This window comes from Microcebus murinus, chromosome 18 (genome assembly GCF_040939455.1).
Source record: "Microcebus murinus isolate Inina chromosome 18, M.murinus_Inina_mat1.0, whole genome shotgun sequence".
Classification (NCBI taxonomy): domain Eukaryota; kingdom Metazoa; phylum Chordata; class Mammalia; order Primates; family Cheirogaleidae; genus Microcebus; species Microcebus murinus.
In genome coordinates this window covers 13,586,457-13,600,773 of record NC_134121.1, presented here as the reverse complement: position 1 = coordinate 13,600,773, position 14,317 = coordinate 13,586,457, and the positions used below count along the sequence as shown (strand labels likewise).

Genomic DNA, 14,317 nt, shown 5'->3' with positions numbered 1-14,317 from the left:
TTTGTCGTGGCCTTTCTCTCTTTTTACCTCTCTCTCTCTCTCTCTCTCTCTCTCTCTCTCTCTCTCTCTCTCTCTCTCTCTCTGTACTGCTAGGGGCTATCTCCAAATATCTGGTGATCCTTGGCTGTCTGTTCACAATCATGAGTGGGGCACTAAGTGCTGGGTTAATGGTGGGCTTCTCTGCGGGCAGTCAGAAGGCCATGGTCTTTTCCAAGAGGGAAACCTAAATGTCCTAATCAGCAGGTCTCTTTTCTAGAATAGTTTTGTTTTCCAGAGATGAGTCCTTTGGCTCCCAACTTGGGGAGTGAATTGGGTTGAGGGGATGGGCCACTCTGGAGCTGGGTTGGGCAAGGGGACTGGGGGTTTCACCAGTCAGTGAGCAAACTTTCATGCAATCCACCTATTTGCAGTACAGCACTTCACTCCATCCTCCTCCATCTGTGATCTACCCAAGTCCAGAGTCTCTCTGGTTCTGTTTCTCTGGTTTCCATGGCAGGGGGCGGGTTCATTGCTTGGCTGCCCAGGGAGAATGGGAACCTGAGGAGTCTAACCACCTGTCATGCCAGCTTTCAACCAGTTCCCCTTTGTCAGACCCCTCCTCATCCCCACCATCTGTGGAACCAGCTATCTCCAGCTCATAAGCCTTCCCAGAGTGAACCCTTATGTTTGACCTTCCTCTTCTATAAGTTACCCACTGCCGTTTCTCTGTCCTTTCTCTGTGCTACAAGATTGTGGTCTAGGACCTGAGGTGCTTTCTAGTTTCACTAAAGGTGCACCTCCCTGTTTCAAGCTGAATTATAAGAGGGAAAATATGAGAAAATATATACTCTGCCATTTCAAAATCAGAAATTCTCATCTCTTTATTTTTAAAATTTTAATTTTATTTTCGATATGCCTCTTATAAATAGCATATAATTTGATTTTGTTCTGATTCAGTCTGAAAGTCTTTGTGGGTTTTTAAAAATACATGGTAAAGGCCGGGCGCTGTGGCTCACGCCTGTAATCCTAGCTCTTGGGAGGCCGAGGCGGGCGGATTGCTCAAGGTCAGGAGTTCAAAACCAGCCTGAGCAAGAGCGAGACCCCGTCTCTACTATAAACAGAAAGAAATTAATTGGCCAACTGATATATATATATATATAAAAAAAATTAGCCGGGCATAGTGGCGCATGCCTGTAGTCCCAGCTACTTGGGAGGCTGAGGCAGAAGGATCACTCGAGCCCAGGAGTTTGAGGTTGCTGTGAGCTAGGCTGACGCCACGGCACTCACTCTAGCCTGGACAACAAAGTGAGACTCTGTCTCAAAAAAAAAAAAAAAAAAAAAAAAAAAAAAAATACATGGTAAAAAAACACATAATGTAAAATTTACCTTCTTAACCATTTTTAAGTATACAGTTCAGTGGTGTTAAGTATACGCTCATTGTTGTGAAACGTATTTGTTTTTAACAAATGAGAGTTTAATCCATCAGTGCAAACTTTAAGGGCTACTTGAGCTTTGCCATCTTATTTTGTGCTTTCTGGGTTTTTTAAAAAATGCTTTTTGCTGTGTTTTTATGTTTCATTTTGCTATACTGTTTGCTCAATACTCCTCTCACCTGATGATTTGGAAGTTATATGTACTTCTTCTATCAATGGTTACCTTTAAATGTAAAATATGTACATTTGAAATTATGAATTATATGCTAACACTCAGATGAAGCTGTCTTCTAGCACTGTCATAGAGGTTTCCCCAGTTTCGTATTCCTTTGGTCAATTTTGAATCAGTTTCAGCAATAGAACTGAAGCTCCATTCTCTGAGTCTTTAAATACCCTAAATCCATAAATTCAGAAACACCATTTCCTTATAGTTTTTCATCTACATGTCTGATTATCACTCTTTGGCCTCTTCCTGAACCCTTTTTCCTAAATTCTTATATAGCTACTCTGTTCTTGACTTCTATCCATGGCTCACTTCTTCTCTCATTTCCTGGACTGTTACAAATCCACTTAGAAAGATTTAGTATAATTTGTTAAGGACTCCCAAATCCGTATCTCCTGCTCTGACGTTTAGCCCTGAGTTTCTGACTCCTGACTCCTGCAGTCACCTGGGTTAGCCCGAACTGGATGTCCCACAACACCCCAAACTCAAGGCATTTAAAACCAAAGCCAGTACCTTTGAATAGCTGAGAGCTCTCTAGAGCCAGACTGCTTGGGAGCAGATCTTGGCTCTGCCATTTACCAGCTATGTGACATTAGGTGAGTTACTCAATCTCTCTGTGCCTCATCCAGTGTCATTACATCAAACGGGGATACAGAGTCCCTCGGTATCCACAGGGGATTCGTTCCAGGACACCCGAAGACACCAAAATCCACAAATGCTCCAGTCCCTGAGCCTTCTGTATCCACGGGTTCCACATATACAGATGTGGAAGGTCCGACTGTAATATTACAATATCGCCTACCTCATCCAGCTGTTTGAGGATGAAGTGTTTGTGGCCCGTGAAGCTGTTAGAAGAGGGCTTGGCTGAGCAAACAATGTGTATGTGTTAGCGGTTACTTCCGTTTCATCCCCTCCTTAGCTCTCTTCTCTCATTCAATGGTACCATCATTGACTACTCACCTCTGCCGGAAACCTGGGTGTCATCCCTGCTGCCTCCTCTTCCTCACTTCCCCACGCCCTGCAGGTTTTCTCTCTCCAACACTTCTCAAATCTTTCCCTTGCTCCCCATCCTCCCCCTTCTGGGTCCAGCCTGGTTGACAATTATCCCAGTTTACCTGGGACTAAAGGGGTTTCCCCGCACTTGGGACTTCCAGTACTAAAACCAAAAAAGTCCCGGGCAAATGAGGACAAGGTGGTCAGCCTAAGTCTGACTTTCATCCATCCCCTTGTCCTGGAGAATGCACAAGCCTCCCAGCTGGAGTCCTGGCACCACTCCAGTGCTCATTAAGTCCACTTTCCCATCTCTGCCCATGTCTCTCCGCACTTAAAACCCCTCTGCCATTTCCCATTCTCCAAGAGCAGAAAAACTCTCTGATGTTGCATAGCTTGGCTCCTCTTCCTCTTCAGTGCAGCTCTGGCCACTCTCTCTGGGCCCTTCCCTCTGTGATGTTTGGGAGTGTTCCTGAAGTCACATCTCTGTGCCTTTGCTCATGCTGTTTGCTTGGCCTGACCCATTTCCCCCTTCCTCATCCCCACCTTTTTTTTGTAGCTCCTCCCCATCCTGCCAGATGAGACTCAGGTGTCATCTCCCCCAGGAGGCCTTTGCTGATGCTCTTTCCCCTCCCCTCACTCCTTGGTGGGCTAGGTGCCCCACCTTTGCACCCCCATAGAACCCTGGAGACACAGCCACGGAAGCATTTGTGACACTATAAATGGCATGATCTTTGTATGTTAGTGGCCTATGAGCACCCTGGGCTCAGGGTCCTGGTCTCAGTTCCCCATTTCCCTGGCCTTCTGCGTGGTGTCTGGCACACAACAGGGGCCCACCAGATGTGTGTCGAGTGATCTAGTCCACCCACCGTATCCCAGATCTCATCCTGGAACCGGAAGCTCACTCTATGAGGCAGCCCACCCACTGCAGGAGAGAGCTCTGATTGGCTGAGAGATCTGCCATTTTGAGCTGAAATCTGCTTCCTTTAGGGCAGCCCAGTATTTAAGCTTTAGGCTCAAGGTGGACCTGTTTACCCTTATGTTGCATTTCCTCTTTCGAAGTCAGTTCCTTAACAGTGGTTTCTGTTTTCAATGACCTCTTTAAACAGCCTATTCAGGGGCTTTTTGAAAATCTAAACTTATCACTCCATCGAGTTGCCTTTTGTCCCTGCACTGGCCCGCTGGGAGGAATTCCAGTAGCCGAGTCTCCTCTTGGAACTTGGCAGGTCCGTGTGCCTGTTCTGTCCAAATGGATCAGATGAAAACCACCGAGCAGCAGGAGGAGGCTCGCGGGGAGCAGGAACGAGGTAGTCCCAGCTTTGAGAACAGCATGGGCGAGTTTAAGGGTCAGCAAACATACGACCTTGGCTAGATTGGAAGTTTGATACAGAAGAGTAGTGAGAAGGCAGCAACAGAAGAATTGAGGCATTGGGACGTAGAAGGCAGGAAGCCACCAAGAGAAAACAGGAGACAATTAGCAGCATTTTGCCCATCCACTCACCTTACTGAGGCTGGGACCCTTTGCACACTACCTCTGGCCCTTTCCACGGGCCTCCGTGGCTGCATTCATAGACTGAAATCCAACACTCCTATGGGCCAACGCCAAGCAGATAGGGTCTGTCTATGTACGCAGACCACAAAAAGGAAGCAAAAGGCATCTGCCTACACTGCAGGCAGGTGGGAGGAGGCCTGAGACTGTACGTGATGACCTAGAAGGCAGGGCCAGGTCCTGCCAGAGACACCCAGAGCAGCCTGATGCAAGAGAAAGAGCATGACGTCGGGAGTCAGGGAGCTGGGTCCCCCACCGACCACTGTGCAGCCTTTAGTGGTCCCCTTCAATGGCTCCGGGCCTAGGTCTCCTCCTCCCCTGTGGAAACTGTCAGTGTCCCTCAGCAGGTGCTGTCAGTTCAGGTGTGGTCCTATTAACGATGGCAAACTGAAGGCACCTGGCTTCCCCCATCCCCAGCTCAGACAGGACTTGAGCCCCCTGCAGTGTCTCCAGGTATTTCTGGAAGGTCAGGATGACGTCCCAATGCCAACAGTCATCCCATTAGCTGTCTGGCCAGTGCCCACCAGGTTCCACCACCTGTGCCCCTGACCACAACTGCCCATCGTGGGTGACAGCTCCAGGGCACCAGAGCTGCCACAGGTTCTGCTGACAGCAGGGGAGAAGTTCTCTCTCCCTGTGTGTTACCTTCTCTTACGGGGGTGCCCCGTCCTACAGTTTTGGTAACTTTCGGTCTTTTCTCATGACCCACCTATGCAGACGCACAAGAGTCCATGGATAGGTGACAACAGGAGGACTTGGCCTAGGAGACAAAGGAGAGAAAGAATCCATGGAGGGTCCCCTCCCCTCTGACAGCTGAGGCTTCATTACTGAGTCCATTACTCATGCTTCGCTCCTTCGTGGAAAATTATAATCATTAATAATAACCACCCAACATTAATAAGAGCTCTTACCATGTCCCGGGCACTGTTCCACACACTTAACATATGCTGTCCCACTTAATCTTCACAACAGACCTAAAAGGTAGGTAGCACAGAGAGATTGAGAAACATACTCAAGGTCACACAGCTAATAAGTGGCAGAGCCAGGATTAGAACCCGGGCAGTCTGGCTTAGAGATTGTGCTCTTGACCCTCCCTTCAAGGCCTACAGACTTCTGGCTGCCCCCCACCCCCTCCCCCACAAAAGTTGAGCTGGAACACCAGGACGAGCTCAACCCCACTAGCTGAGGCCGCTGCTCGAGCCTCTGCTATGTGACGATGAGACAGTGGATCAACTCCGTGGTTTGCAGCCCTGCCTACGCCAGGGATCTTTTTACAAAATGCCCATGCCTGGGCTCAACTCCATGTCACTTAAATCAGAATCTCTAATTTTATGTTTTTTGGAAGGTGACTCAGGGGGCAGCCAGGGTTGAAAGCTTGGATGGGATGGACTCTGAAGCCTCCCGGCTGGAGTTCAACCACAGCTGCCCCGTTGTCCTGTGGCTGTAAATCACCAAAAGCTGCTGTGTGTGTGCAATGGGCCAGTGACTTCTCAAAGCCCCAGGACACCCCAAGTTCTCTGCCCAGTGGGACGGGCCTGTCTGGGGCCTCAGGTTGGGGGTTAGAAGGATGCCTGGAGCTGCTTTCCTGGGCAAACCGAGGCTTGGGGGTCGTTGGCTGCTTTCTAGACCTTCTGTGTCTGCCCCAAGTAATAGTGTTGTATGTGTTATAATTTGGTGCTGAGAACTGGAGTCAGATTTATAAAACCCCTGAAATACCCCAAGTCACACACATAACAAAAGTAACTTGGCAACCTGACAAGCACCCAGTTTGTGTTCAAGATCTAGGGCAACAGGTTGGAAAAGAACTGCAGAAATGATGTGAGATCCAAGGGCATGGGCAGCCTAGAAGCAGTTTATGCAGAGTTGTCACTGCTCAGAGTCACTTGCAGGAAGACAGCGGGGACCCCATGTGCCAGACCAAAGAAACACACCAGATTCCAGGATAGGAGATAGATGTTGGCAGGGCTTTTTTTTTTTTTTTTTTTTTTTTTGAGGCAGAGTCTCACTCTGTTGTCTGGGTTAGAGTGCTGTGGCATCAGCCTAGCTCAAAGCAACCTCAAACTCCTGGGCTCAGGCGATCCTCCTGCCTCAGCCTCCCTAGTAGCTGGGACTACAGGCTCATGTCACCACACCTGGCTAATTTTTTCTATTTTTAGTACAGGTAGGGTCTCACTCTTGCTCAGGCTGGTCTCGAACTCCTGAGCTCAAGCGATCCTCCCGTGTTGGCAGGGCCTTGTGCTGAGTGCAGGTGACACTCACACGAGCCATCTCTTTGTTGCAGACAGTGACAAACACCTTCCGGACGGCCAACATCCAGATCCAGAGCCAGGACCAGAGGCTGCTGACACTGTTGCTGGACAAGGACAACCAGCGCACCTTCCGGGATGTGGCCAGGTGAGGCGGGGCCTGCCACTGCTCGGGGTCTAGGCCCTATGGGACAAACCAAAGCGGGAGCCAGCTCCTGCCACCTCCTGCTTCTAGCCCAGGGCACCTCGTCAGAGGCAGACCGTGCAGCCAGGCAGGTGTCCCTGGTGAGCGTGAACTTAGGCCACTGCCCCATGGCTTGAGTCCAGGAAGAAGAGGCAAATGAATGGCCTACGCTGGGCAGCAGCTGACATTACATTCTCCCTAGATTCCTAGGCGTACACTCAGTCTGCAGCCCTCCTGATCCAACCCCCTCCACGGCACAGGGCCCTCCGCACAGGCTGACTTTCTGCGGCATCTGTGCCCCAGTTCACTGACCCTTACTGGCTTCCGCTGGGGAGGTGCGTTTGGGTGAGGAAGGCATACACAGAGTAGCTGGTCCAGACATCTCCTCTCTCCCCGTCAGCCCAGGCCCAAGGTGTTCTTTCTCGTCCCGACTCTTCCTCTTCCTTCTGCATGGCCCCGTCCTCTATACCCTACGATATCGGCTCTACCTTTCAAGTGCCCTGGGCAGATTCGATCCCTGAGATGGGTCGCCCGAGCCGTTCTCTCTCCACCCGCAGATTGGAGGTTGCTCCCTGCCCAGAGCCATGTTCTGGAGCCCAGAAGTCCAAGGCACCATGGAGCGGCTCACACGGGCAGAAGGAGATGGAAACAGTCAAAGCCAGGCCCAAACCCCTTCTGATGCCCATCAACACGTTCTCTGGTGTCGTCCAGTGAGCCTTGGCGGGGGGCAGCAGAAGAGCTGTGTCCAAGGGCGGCAGGCCCAAGAGGAAGGATGCACTGCCCCGCCAGCCCCCAGACACCCACACCAACAGCCGGAACAAGGCCAGCTCACGGGGCAGCTTGTGGCCTTGAGCAGGAGCCAGCGAGCGCCCGGGAGCACAGGGAGCCTGCCGTGGGGGCAGGGGTGATGGAGAAGGGCCCACACGAAGGCCCGAGGACTGCGCAGGCAAAGCTGCAGCCACAGAGAGCACACGTGCAAAGCCAGCTTCGCACACGAACGTCCACTCCACTCATTTTTCCACTTCCACGTTTCGCACCACCTTCTCTCACGCAAGATCACCCCGGGCCCTGGAAACCCTGTGGCCCAGGGGCAATGGAAGCAGGTAAAGCCTGCAGCGCCTCCCTCCCAGCCCCTTCCCTCCCTGCTCTTGGGCCCAGCGCACCCACCTCCAGGCAGGGGCCTCTCCCAGTTGAGAGGAGAATGTCAGACTCAATAAATGCACACTAAACTGTTTCTGCTTTCATCTAATGCCCAGCAATATTTGTATTTTAATAGTAATCGGGGTAGTACTTAGTATAACCCAATGTATCCGCTTAGGCCAGGGGAGAGTTCTGTGAAGTCGTAACTGCTGTGTTCTGTCTCCTGCCCTTTCCTCGCAGGACTCTGGTTAACCGAGGGACTCTCGTGACCAGCACTGTCCCTAAACAGACACAGGAATGCAGGGTGGTTTCAGAGAAGCCAGAGATTAAAGGCATCCAAATTCTTGGCTTTTGGGTTCAAAATTTGGGTGTAAAATAGGAAAGATCAATGACACGGCTCCAGTGTCCTCACCCCCAGGGCTAGGAATGGGTGGGGGGAGAGTAACAGAGATGACAAAAAGGCCTGGACTTGGGCCCATCCCTATGGCCTGGACAGAGTGCCAGGGGATGGTGGGGTTGGAGTGGTGGAAGAATCCCTCTTAAGTCTTGGGGATCCCGGAGTAGAGAGGACAACTCACTTTGGGCCTCACTGCCCTGGGAGTGGGGGCAAGTCCCAGGGCACATTGTCAGTGCCAAGGAGAGTGCAAGAGGGCTGCCTGGGGTGCACAGGCAGATGGACCCAAGGGCAGCCTTGGAGAGAGTCCCTGTGCCCCCATGGGGTGCGGGGAAACAGGCAAAGGATTTCCCAGGCAGCTGAAAGCAGACAAGCCCAGGGGGTCTGAAAGAGGAGGGGATGCAGCTGTGGGTGGCAGTGTGGAGCATGGCCCCTGAGGGCAAGGTGTGCAGCCAGGGCACCTCCACGGACACCAGTGGCGGAGTGCCTGTCTCCCGCTGGAGATGCGCCCAGAACAGGTTAGGACCGGGAAGCGAATGCATGTGATGGCCCCCACTGAAGCTGCCTGCAGCGGGACCAAGGGAGGAGGACTAGGGACAGTCCTCAGCATGACTGAGGTGGCTTTAAACCTGAAATGACTGAAACCAGGTGGCTAGATTTGTTTTTTATGCAGTTGGGGTGATGTAAATAGATTGATATCAATTTGAGCATTCACAATCATGGGGGTTTTAAGGAAACAGTTGCAGAGTTTACCAGTTGTTAAGGTTAGGTGAGGGCTCTGGGCTGATTTCCCAACACCCTGTCTACCAGCATACAATGAAAACAGATTGCAGACCAACTTCTGTGACACATACACACACTTGTTGACAAGTAGCCTCCACCCCAACCCCAGCCAAATTGGGTGCTCTGAGCAAGCCTTGTATGAAAAATTGATATTTTGGAGCGAAGCCTACAGCACCCTTCCAAAGAGCTTGAACTACTGGAATCTCTAGATTCTTACACCCTGTTTGAGCAAGAGAGAAAATGCCTCTGAAAAAAATTATACCAATCCACATGACTTGTACACCATTGATGTAATCATTGAAAACCTGTTTCTAATATCTAAGGAAGCCACTTCTGTCGATGTAAGATAGTTGAAGTGCTTGTATTAGCTGCCCCTGGAGCGTGGCATTTTGAATAAATGCCAGCTAACCACCTCTGGAATGTGCTTTCCCAAACAGGGCCCCTGACTGTCCCAGGTGTGGATTTAAACTATCCAGTGCATACCTGCTGATCAGCTGCAGGAAGTGCCACCAGATGACTGCCCTCAACTGTCAGCCCTCTTTGGGGAAAATTGTGTCACCCAAGGTCGCGCCCCTTCCAGGGACCATATGCATCCAGTGAGACAGTTTTAAGCCCTGGGGACAAAAATACCTGCCTTCCCGGAGCTTTGGTTCTGATGGCGACAGGCAATAAACAAGGTCAATACAAGCACTGTAACCCGCAGCGTGTTCGGTGGCGCTAAGCGCTGTGCGGGATTCTTGGGGGCCGGGGTGGGGACACATGGGTATGAGATGGGCAATTTCACTTAGCGCGGACCGGGATGATGCCTGCGGGTGGTCACTGATCAGGGGACGTTTGAGTAAACACCTGAAGAAGATGAGGGAGGGAACCTAGTGCGTATCACTCATTCCACTCTCGCTCCCCTCAGCCCGACCCCGACGGTTTCCCCGAGGCGGGGCGGGGGCGGCCTCGCTGGGAGCGCCCCCTGCAGGCCCCAGGCCGCGCCCCTCGCGCACCTGCGCGCGTCCCGGAAGTGGGGGAGGGGCGGCGGCAGCGGGACGTGGCAGGTGCGGACAGCAGGTGCGTCAGCCCCGCCCCCGCCGCGCCGCTCCCTCGGGGCGGGGCCGCTTCCGGGCCGGCGGCCGGACGTGGGGGCGGGGGCGGCCGTTGACCTGGTGACCGCCGCCGCGCCACCCGAGGCTGGAGGCGGCGTCCGGCTCGCTCGGAGCCCCGGAGCGGTCCTCGCGGGGACATGGGGCCGCGTCCGCCCTGCGCGCAGCCCCCTCCGCCGCCGGCCCGGGTCTGACGGGTGTGCCGGCGCCGCGCGGCCATGAGTGCCAACCCCCAGTGGGACGTCAGCAGGGCGCTGGGGGTGGCCAGGCTCTTCCACCTGGTGTGTGGGGTCCGGGATGCCTGCGTGGCCCCCTTCCTGACCCTCTACCTGAGGCAGCTGGGCTTGGCCGCACCCTGGGTGGGCATCCTGATGGGAGCCAAGCACCTGGTCGCGGCCTTCTGGGCTCCCTTCTGTGCCTTCCTGGCCAAAAGCCACCAGAAACGGAGAGCGCTCCTCGCGGGCTCGCTGCTGGGCTCGGCGGTCGCCAGCCTGCTGATGGCGCTGGTCCCGCCGCTGGACCGAGAGCTGGTGTACCGCTTTTGTAACGGAAGCGGCAGCACGACCGCCACGGCCGTGCCACCACCGGGGGTCGCACTGCCTGTGAACGCCACGGCTGCCCAAGAGCCTGCCTCGAACCACCCAGCGGGGGCGCCCAGCCTCCCGGCCGGGAGCAGCCCTGGAATCCTGGAAGCCTCTGGCTCCAGAAATGGACCAGGTGAAAGTGACCAAGAAACTTCCAGCGATCTGCACGGCTATTTAGTGGGCTCCGTGGACGGAGTCAGAACGACATCCCCAGGTCTCCTCCATCCTGTCACCTCAGGGCCGAAAGGCAACCCCCGGGAAGGTACTTCCGAAGTGGCCAACACTGCCCTCCCTCTGCTTCCTGGCAGCACAGCACTGGCACGTCTGGCCAACTCGTCCGCGGCCAAGGGCAAAGCCCAGGTCCTTGAGCTCTCCTTGGAAGGCTTGCGGTGGACTTTCATCCTCTCCTTGGCGTCCGTGGTATTCTGGGAGCTGCTGACAGCCCCTCTGGAGCAGGTGGCAGATGACAGCCTCTACGAATACCTGGATTTTGTGGATGCCACTGACCGGTACGGAAGCCTGTGGATCTGGAGACTGCTGGGCATGTCGGCAGGCGCGTGCGGCATCGCAGCCCTGGTGGGGCAGCTGGACTGCTTCCTGATGACCAGCACCCCCCGGGGTGTGGTGCACTTCTACGGCTACTCACTGGTCAGCGTCCTGGCCTTACTGGTGAGCATTGCCTTTCCCGTTCCCATCTGCCGGCAGCGGGAGCACAGCGACAAAAGCGTCAAGGCACTGTCTCTTGTAGGGAGCAACCCCCGCCTGGTTGTCCTGGCCTTCACTGTCTTTCTGTTAGGAGCCGTCACCAGCACTGTGCAGAACTTTCTGTTCTGGCACATGAGCGACCATGGGAGCAGCGAGCTGGTTATGGGTTTCTCGGTGGCCCTCAGCCTGCTGGGGGAGATCCTGCTCCATCCATTAAAATCCGCGTTGCTGAGGAAACTGTCCAGGGTGGGCACGGTGGGGCTGGGGCTGGGCTGCCTCGCCGGGCAGCTGCTCTACTACTCCTTCCTCTGGAGCTGGTGGTCTGTCCTCCCTGTTCAGCTCTTGAGTGCCGTCAGCTACGGGGCCCTGTGGTGGGCACTTGGGGCCTCGATAGAGGCCCTGGCCACTCCTGGCACGGAGAGGCCTCTGAGCGCCATGTTCCGAGGCCACTTTTACGGGAGTGGCTGCAGCCTGGGAAGCTTCGTGGCGGGCTTTGTGGCCATGCGCTTCAGCCTGGCTGTGCTCTACCAGGCCTGCTGCGCGGCCCTGCTGCTCTGGTTGGCCTTGTTCCTGTCCATCCAGCCCAGGCTGCCCCAAGAGCGGAAAATCAACTACTCCAAGCTGCTGGCCATGGAGGCGAGTGACAGCAGTGACTCTGAGCAAGGGACAGAGCGGGACTGGCTTGTGAAAGCCATGAGGGAGGAACACTCAGACTGGAAGGGCTGAGAGAAAGTCAGAACGCGCTGGTCTGGGAAGGAACTAACGCACTGGACAAAACTCAGTCTGCTGAGGACAAAATCCTGCCGTGCGAACAGCAGGGAGCCCTGGGAGACAGAAGGCATGTCTATGCTGAAGGCCGAGCAGGATCATCTCGTTGCATGATTTTCTTTACTTTTTTAGTAAAAAGGAGATTTAACTTCCTGCCATTCAATCTTTTTTTACACAATGGAGGAAGAATACATTTGCTAAAAAAAAAAAAAAAGTTTCCTTTGTGTTGACTTATATTTTGACGTATAAGGTTTTCAAGAGCTTTAATAGTCCCGACTCTGCTGAATTCAGCAATGGCTAAAGGGATCACATCAAATTGGCAGTTTCGGGAAGGCCACGGGGACCTGCAGGATTGAGTTGGCAGAGAGGGCAGCTGACCTGGATGAGTCATGGCCTGTGAGTCCTAGGGCCCATAAAGGCTTGAGCCTGGTCCTATAGAAGTCATGCTGGGGGCAGGGAAGAATGATAATGAAAGCAAACTCCTCTCTCTACCCACACTCACACCCAGGTACTTAAGTTTCCAGCAAGAGAAAATACTGTGTCTTGGGGGGAGGGGAGGGTAAGAGGTTTCATTCTTACTCTCAAATGTGTGTAGCACCAGGGAACGGATCCTTAGAGTTGTCATCCGTGTTTCCATCAGAGCAAGGGCAGTTTCGTGTCCTTTGGACTCACGTTTTCTATGCTCTGCCTCACCAGAGCACACAGTGATTTCAACATCTGCTTGGATTGGGGTGCGGCCGCCTCTGTAGGGTAGCATGCCGTAAGCGCTCCGCACTGTACCTTGGTCCAGGCTGCTTGGTGGCGTTTTGAGAGTGGCAAACTAGTTCTGCCACCTTCCCAAGCGGCCAGAATCCTCCCTGACCCCCAGGGAAGGGCCCATTATTCCAGAGGCCAGTCCCCAAGAGGCCAACTCTACCTTATAAGCAGCTAAATATAGGATGTTAGACTTAGAAGAAGCCTCGCTGTACAAATGCAGAAGATGTCTCATAGCTGGAGAAAGGGAACCAGATATATGAATGTCCACTGGGTCTGAAATGGTTCTAGGATCTTTATTCTTTTTTAATTCTCCCTAGGAAACTATAATGTACAAATAATCAACAAAAAATTGCCTCTGCCTTAAGCAATTAGAGATTCGTTTGCCTCACGTAAGATGCGCAGGGGTAGGCGGTCCAGAGATCATGCAGCTGCTCAATGATGCCACGGGGACCTGGAATCTTTTCATCTCTTCATCACAGTCAGCTTGTAGGCCTCCCTCCCATATTTGTACCTCATAACAACAAAAGGGCTGCTGCACCCCCAGGCCTTTCATCCATGTTCCAGACAAGAAGAAGGGAAAAAGACAATAGTACAAAAGGAGAAACAGGAACAAGTGCCTATATCAGGACAATAAAAGTCTTCCCAGAACTCTTCAGCTGACTTTATTTTTACTTTTGGAGACAGAGTCTCACTCTTGTTGCCCCGGCTAGAGTGCTGTGGCGTCAGCCTAGCTCACAACAACCTCCAACTCTTGGGCTTAAGCGATCCTCCTGCCTTAACCTCCTGAATAGCTGGGACTACAGGCATGCGCCACCATGCCCGGCTAATTTTTTCTATATATTTTTAGTTGTCCAATTAATTTCTTTCTATTTTTGGTAGAGACGGGGTCTCACTCTTGCTCAGATTGGTTTCGAACTCTTGACTTTAAGCGATCCTCTCGCCTCAGCCTCCCAGAGTGCTAGGATTACAAACCTTAGCCACCGCGCCTGGCCCTCAGCTGACTTCTGAGTGCACTGTGTCACACGGCCACCCCTAACTGCAAGGGAGTCCTGAAGGCAGAGTGTTTTTAGCTGGGAACAGTTACACTCCAAGCAATGTCAGGGTTGTGGCAGGAAGAAGAGGGGGTTTGACGTAGGATTGGCAACTAGCAATGTCTGCAGCAGCATCCGCGGTGGAATTTACAGTCAGGTCTGACTCATTCCAAAACCTGTGTTCCCTTCACCCCAGTAAGTTACCTGCCCCACAGAAATGACTTCAGCAATTGGATCCCCATGACAAATCAAATTTGTTTTCTGCATTTTACAAATGAGAAAATGGAGTCTCAGAAAAGTTACACATTGGGTCACTGGCAGAAACACTACCAGAGTTCTGATCTCCTTACATCAAATTTAGGGCATTTACTTCTATGCCAGTAGTTCCCCAACCTGGCAGTCCATCCAAACCTGGGAGCATATGCAAAAACTCAGTTTCCTGGGTTCCCCCAGAATCTCGC

At 53.0% G+C, this 14,317-nt stretch overlaps 2 protein-coding genes across 2 annotated transcripts in view; both read left to right on the top strand.

The window, feature by feature from the left end:
* The window catches only part of PIK3R6 (phosphoinositide-3-kinase regulatory subunit 6), a 59,550-nt gene extending 51,712 nt beyond the window's left edge, over window positions 1-7,838 (top strand). The window contains exons 19-20 of the mRNA XM_012775153.3: window positions 6,456-6,568; window positions 7,162-7,838. Of these exons, the coding sequence (XP_012630607.2) occupies window positions 6,456-6,568; window positions 7,162-7,318 (270 nt within the window). The 3' untranslated portion in view covers window positions 7,319-7,838. The remainder of the gene's footprint in view (window positions 1-6,455; window positions 6,569-7,161) is intronic.
* A 2,234-nt stretch (window positions 7,839-10,072) lies between these two features.
* MFSD6L (major facilitator superfamily domain containing 6 like) lies at window positions 10,073-13,478 on the top strand. The gene has a single exon (XM_012775212.2). It carries the CDS (start codon window positions 10,231-10,233, stop codon window positions 12,025-12,027), a length of 1,797 nt encoding a protein of 598 aa, XP_012630666.2. The 5' UTR covers window positions 10,073-10,230; the 3' UTR covers window positions 12,028-13,478.
* Window positions 13,479-14,317: the final 839 nt, after the last annotated feature.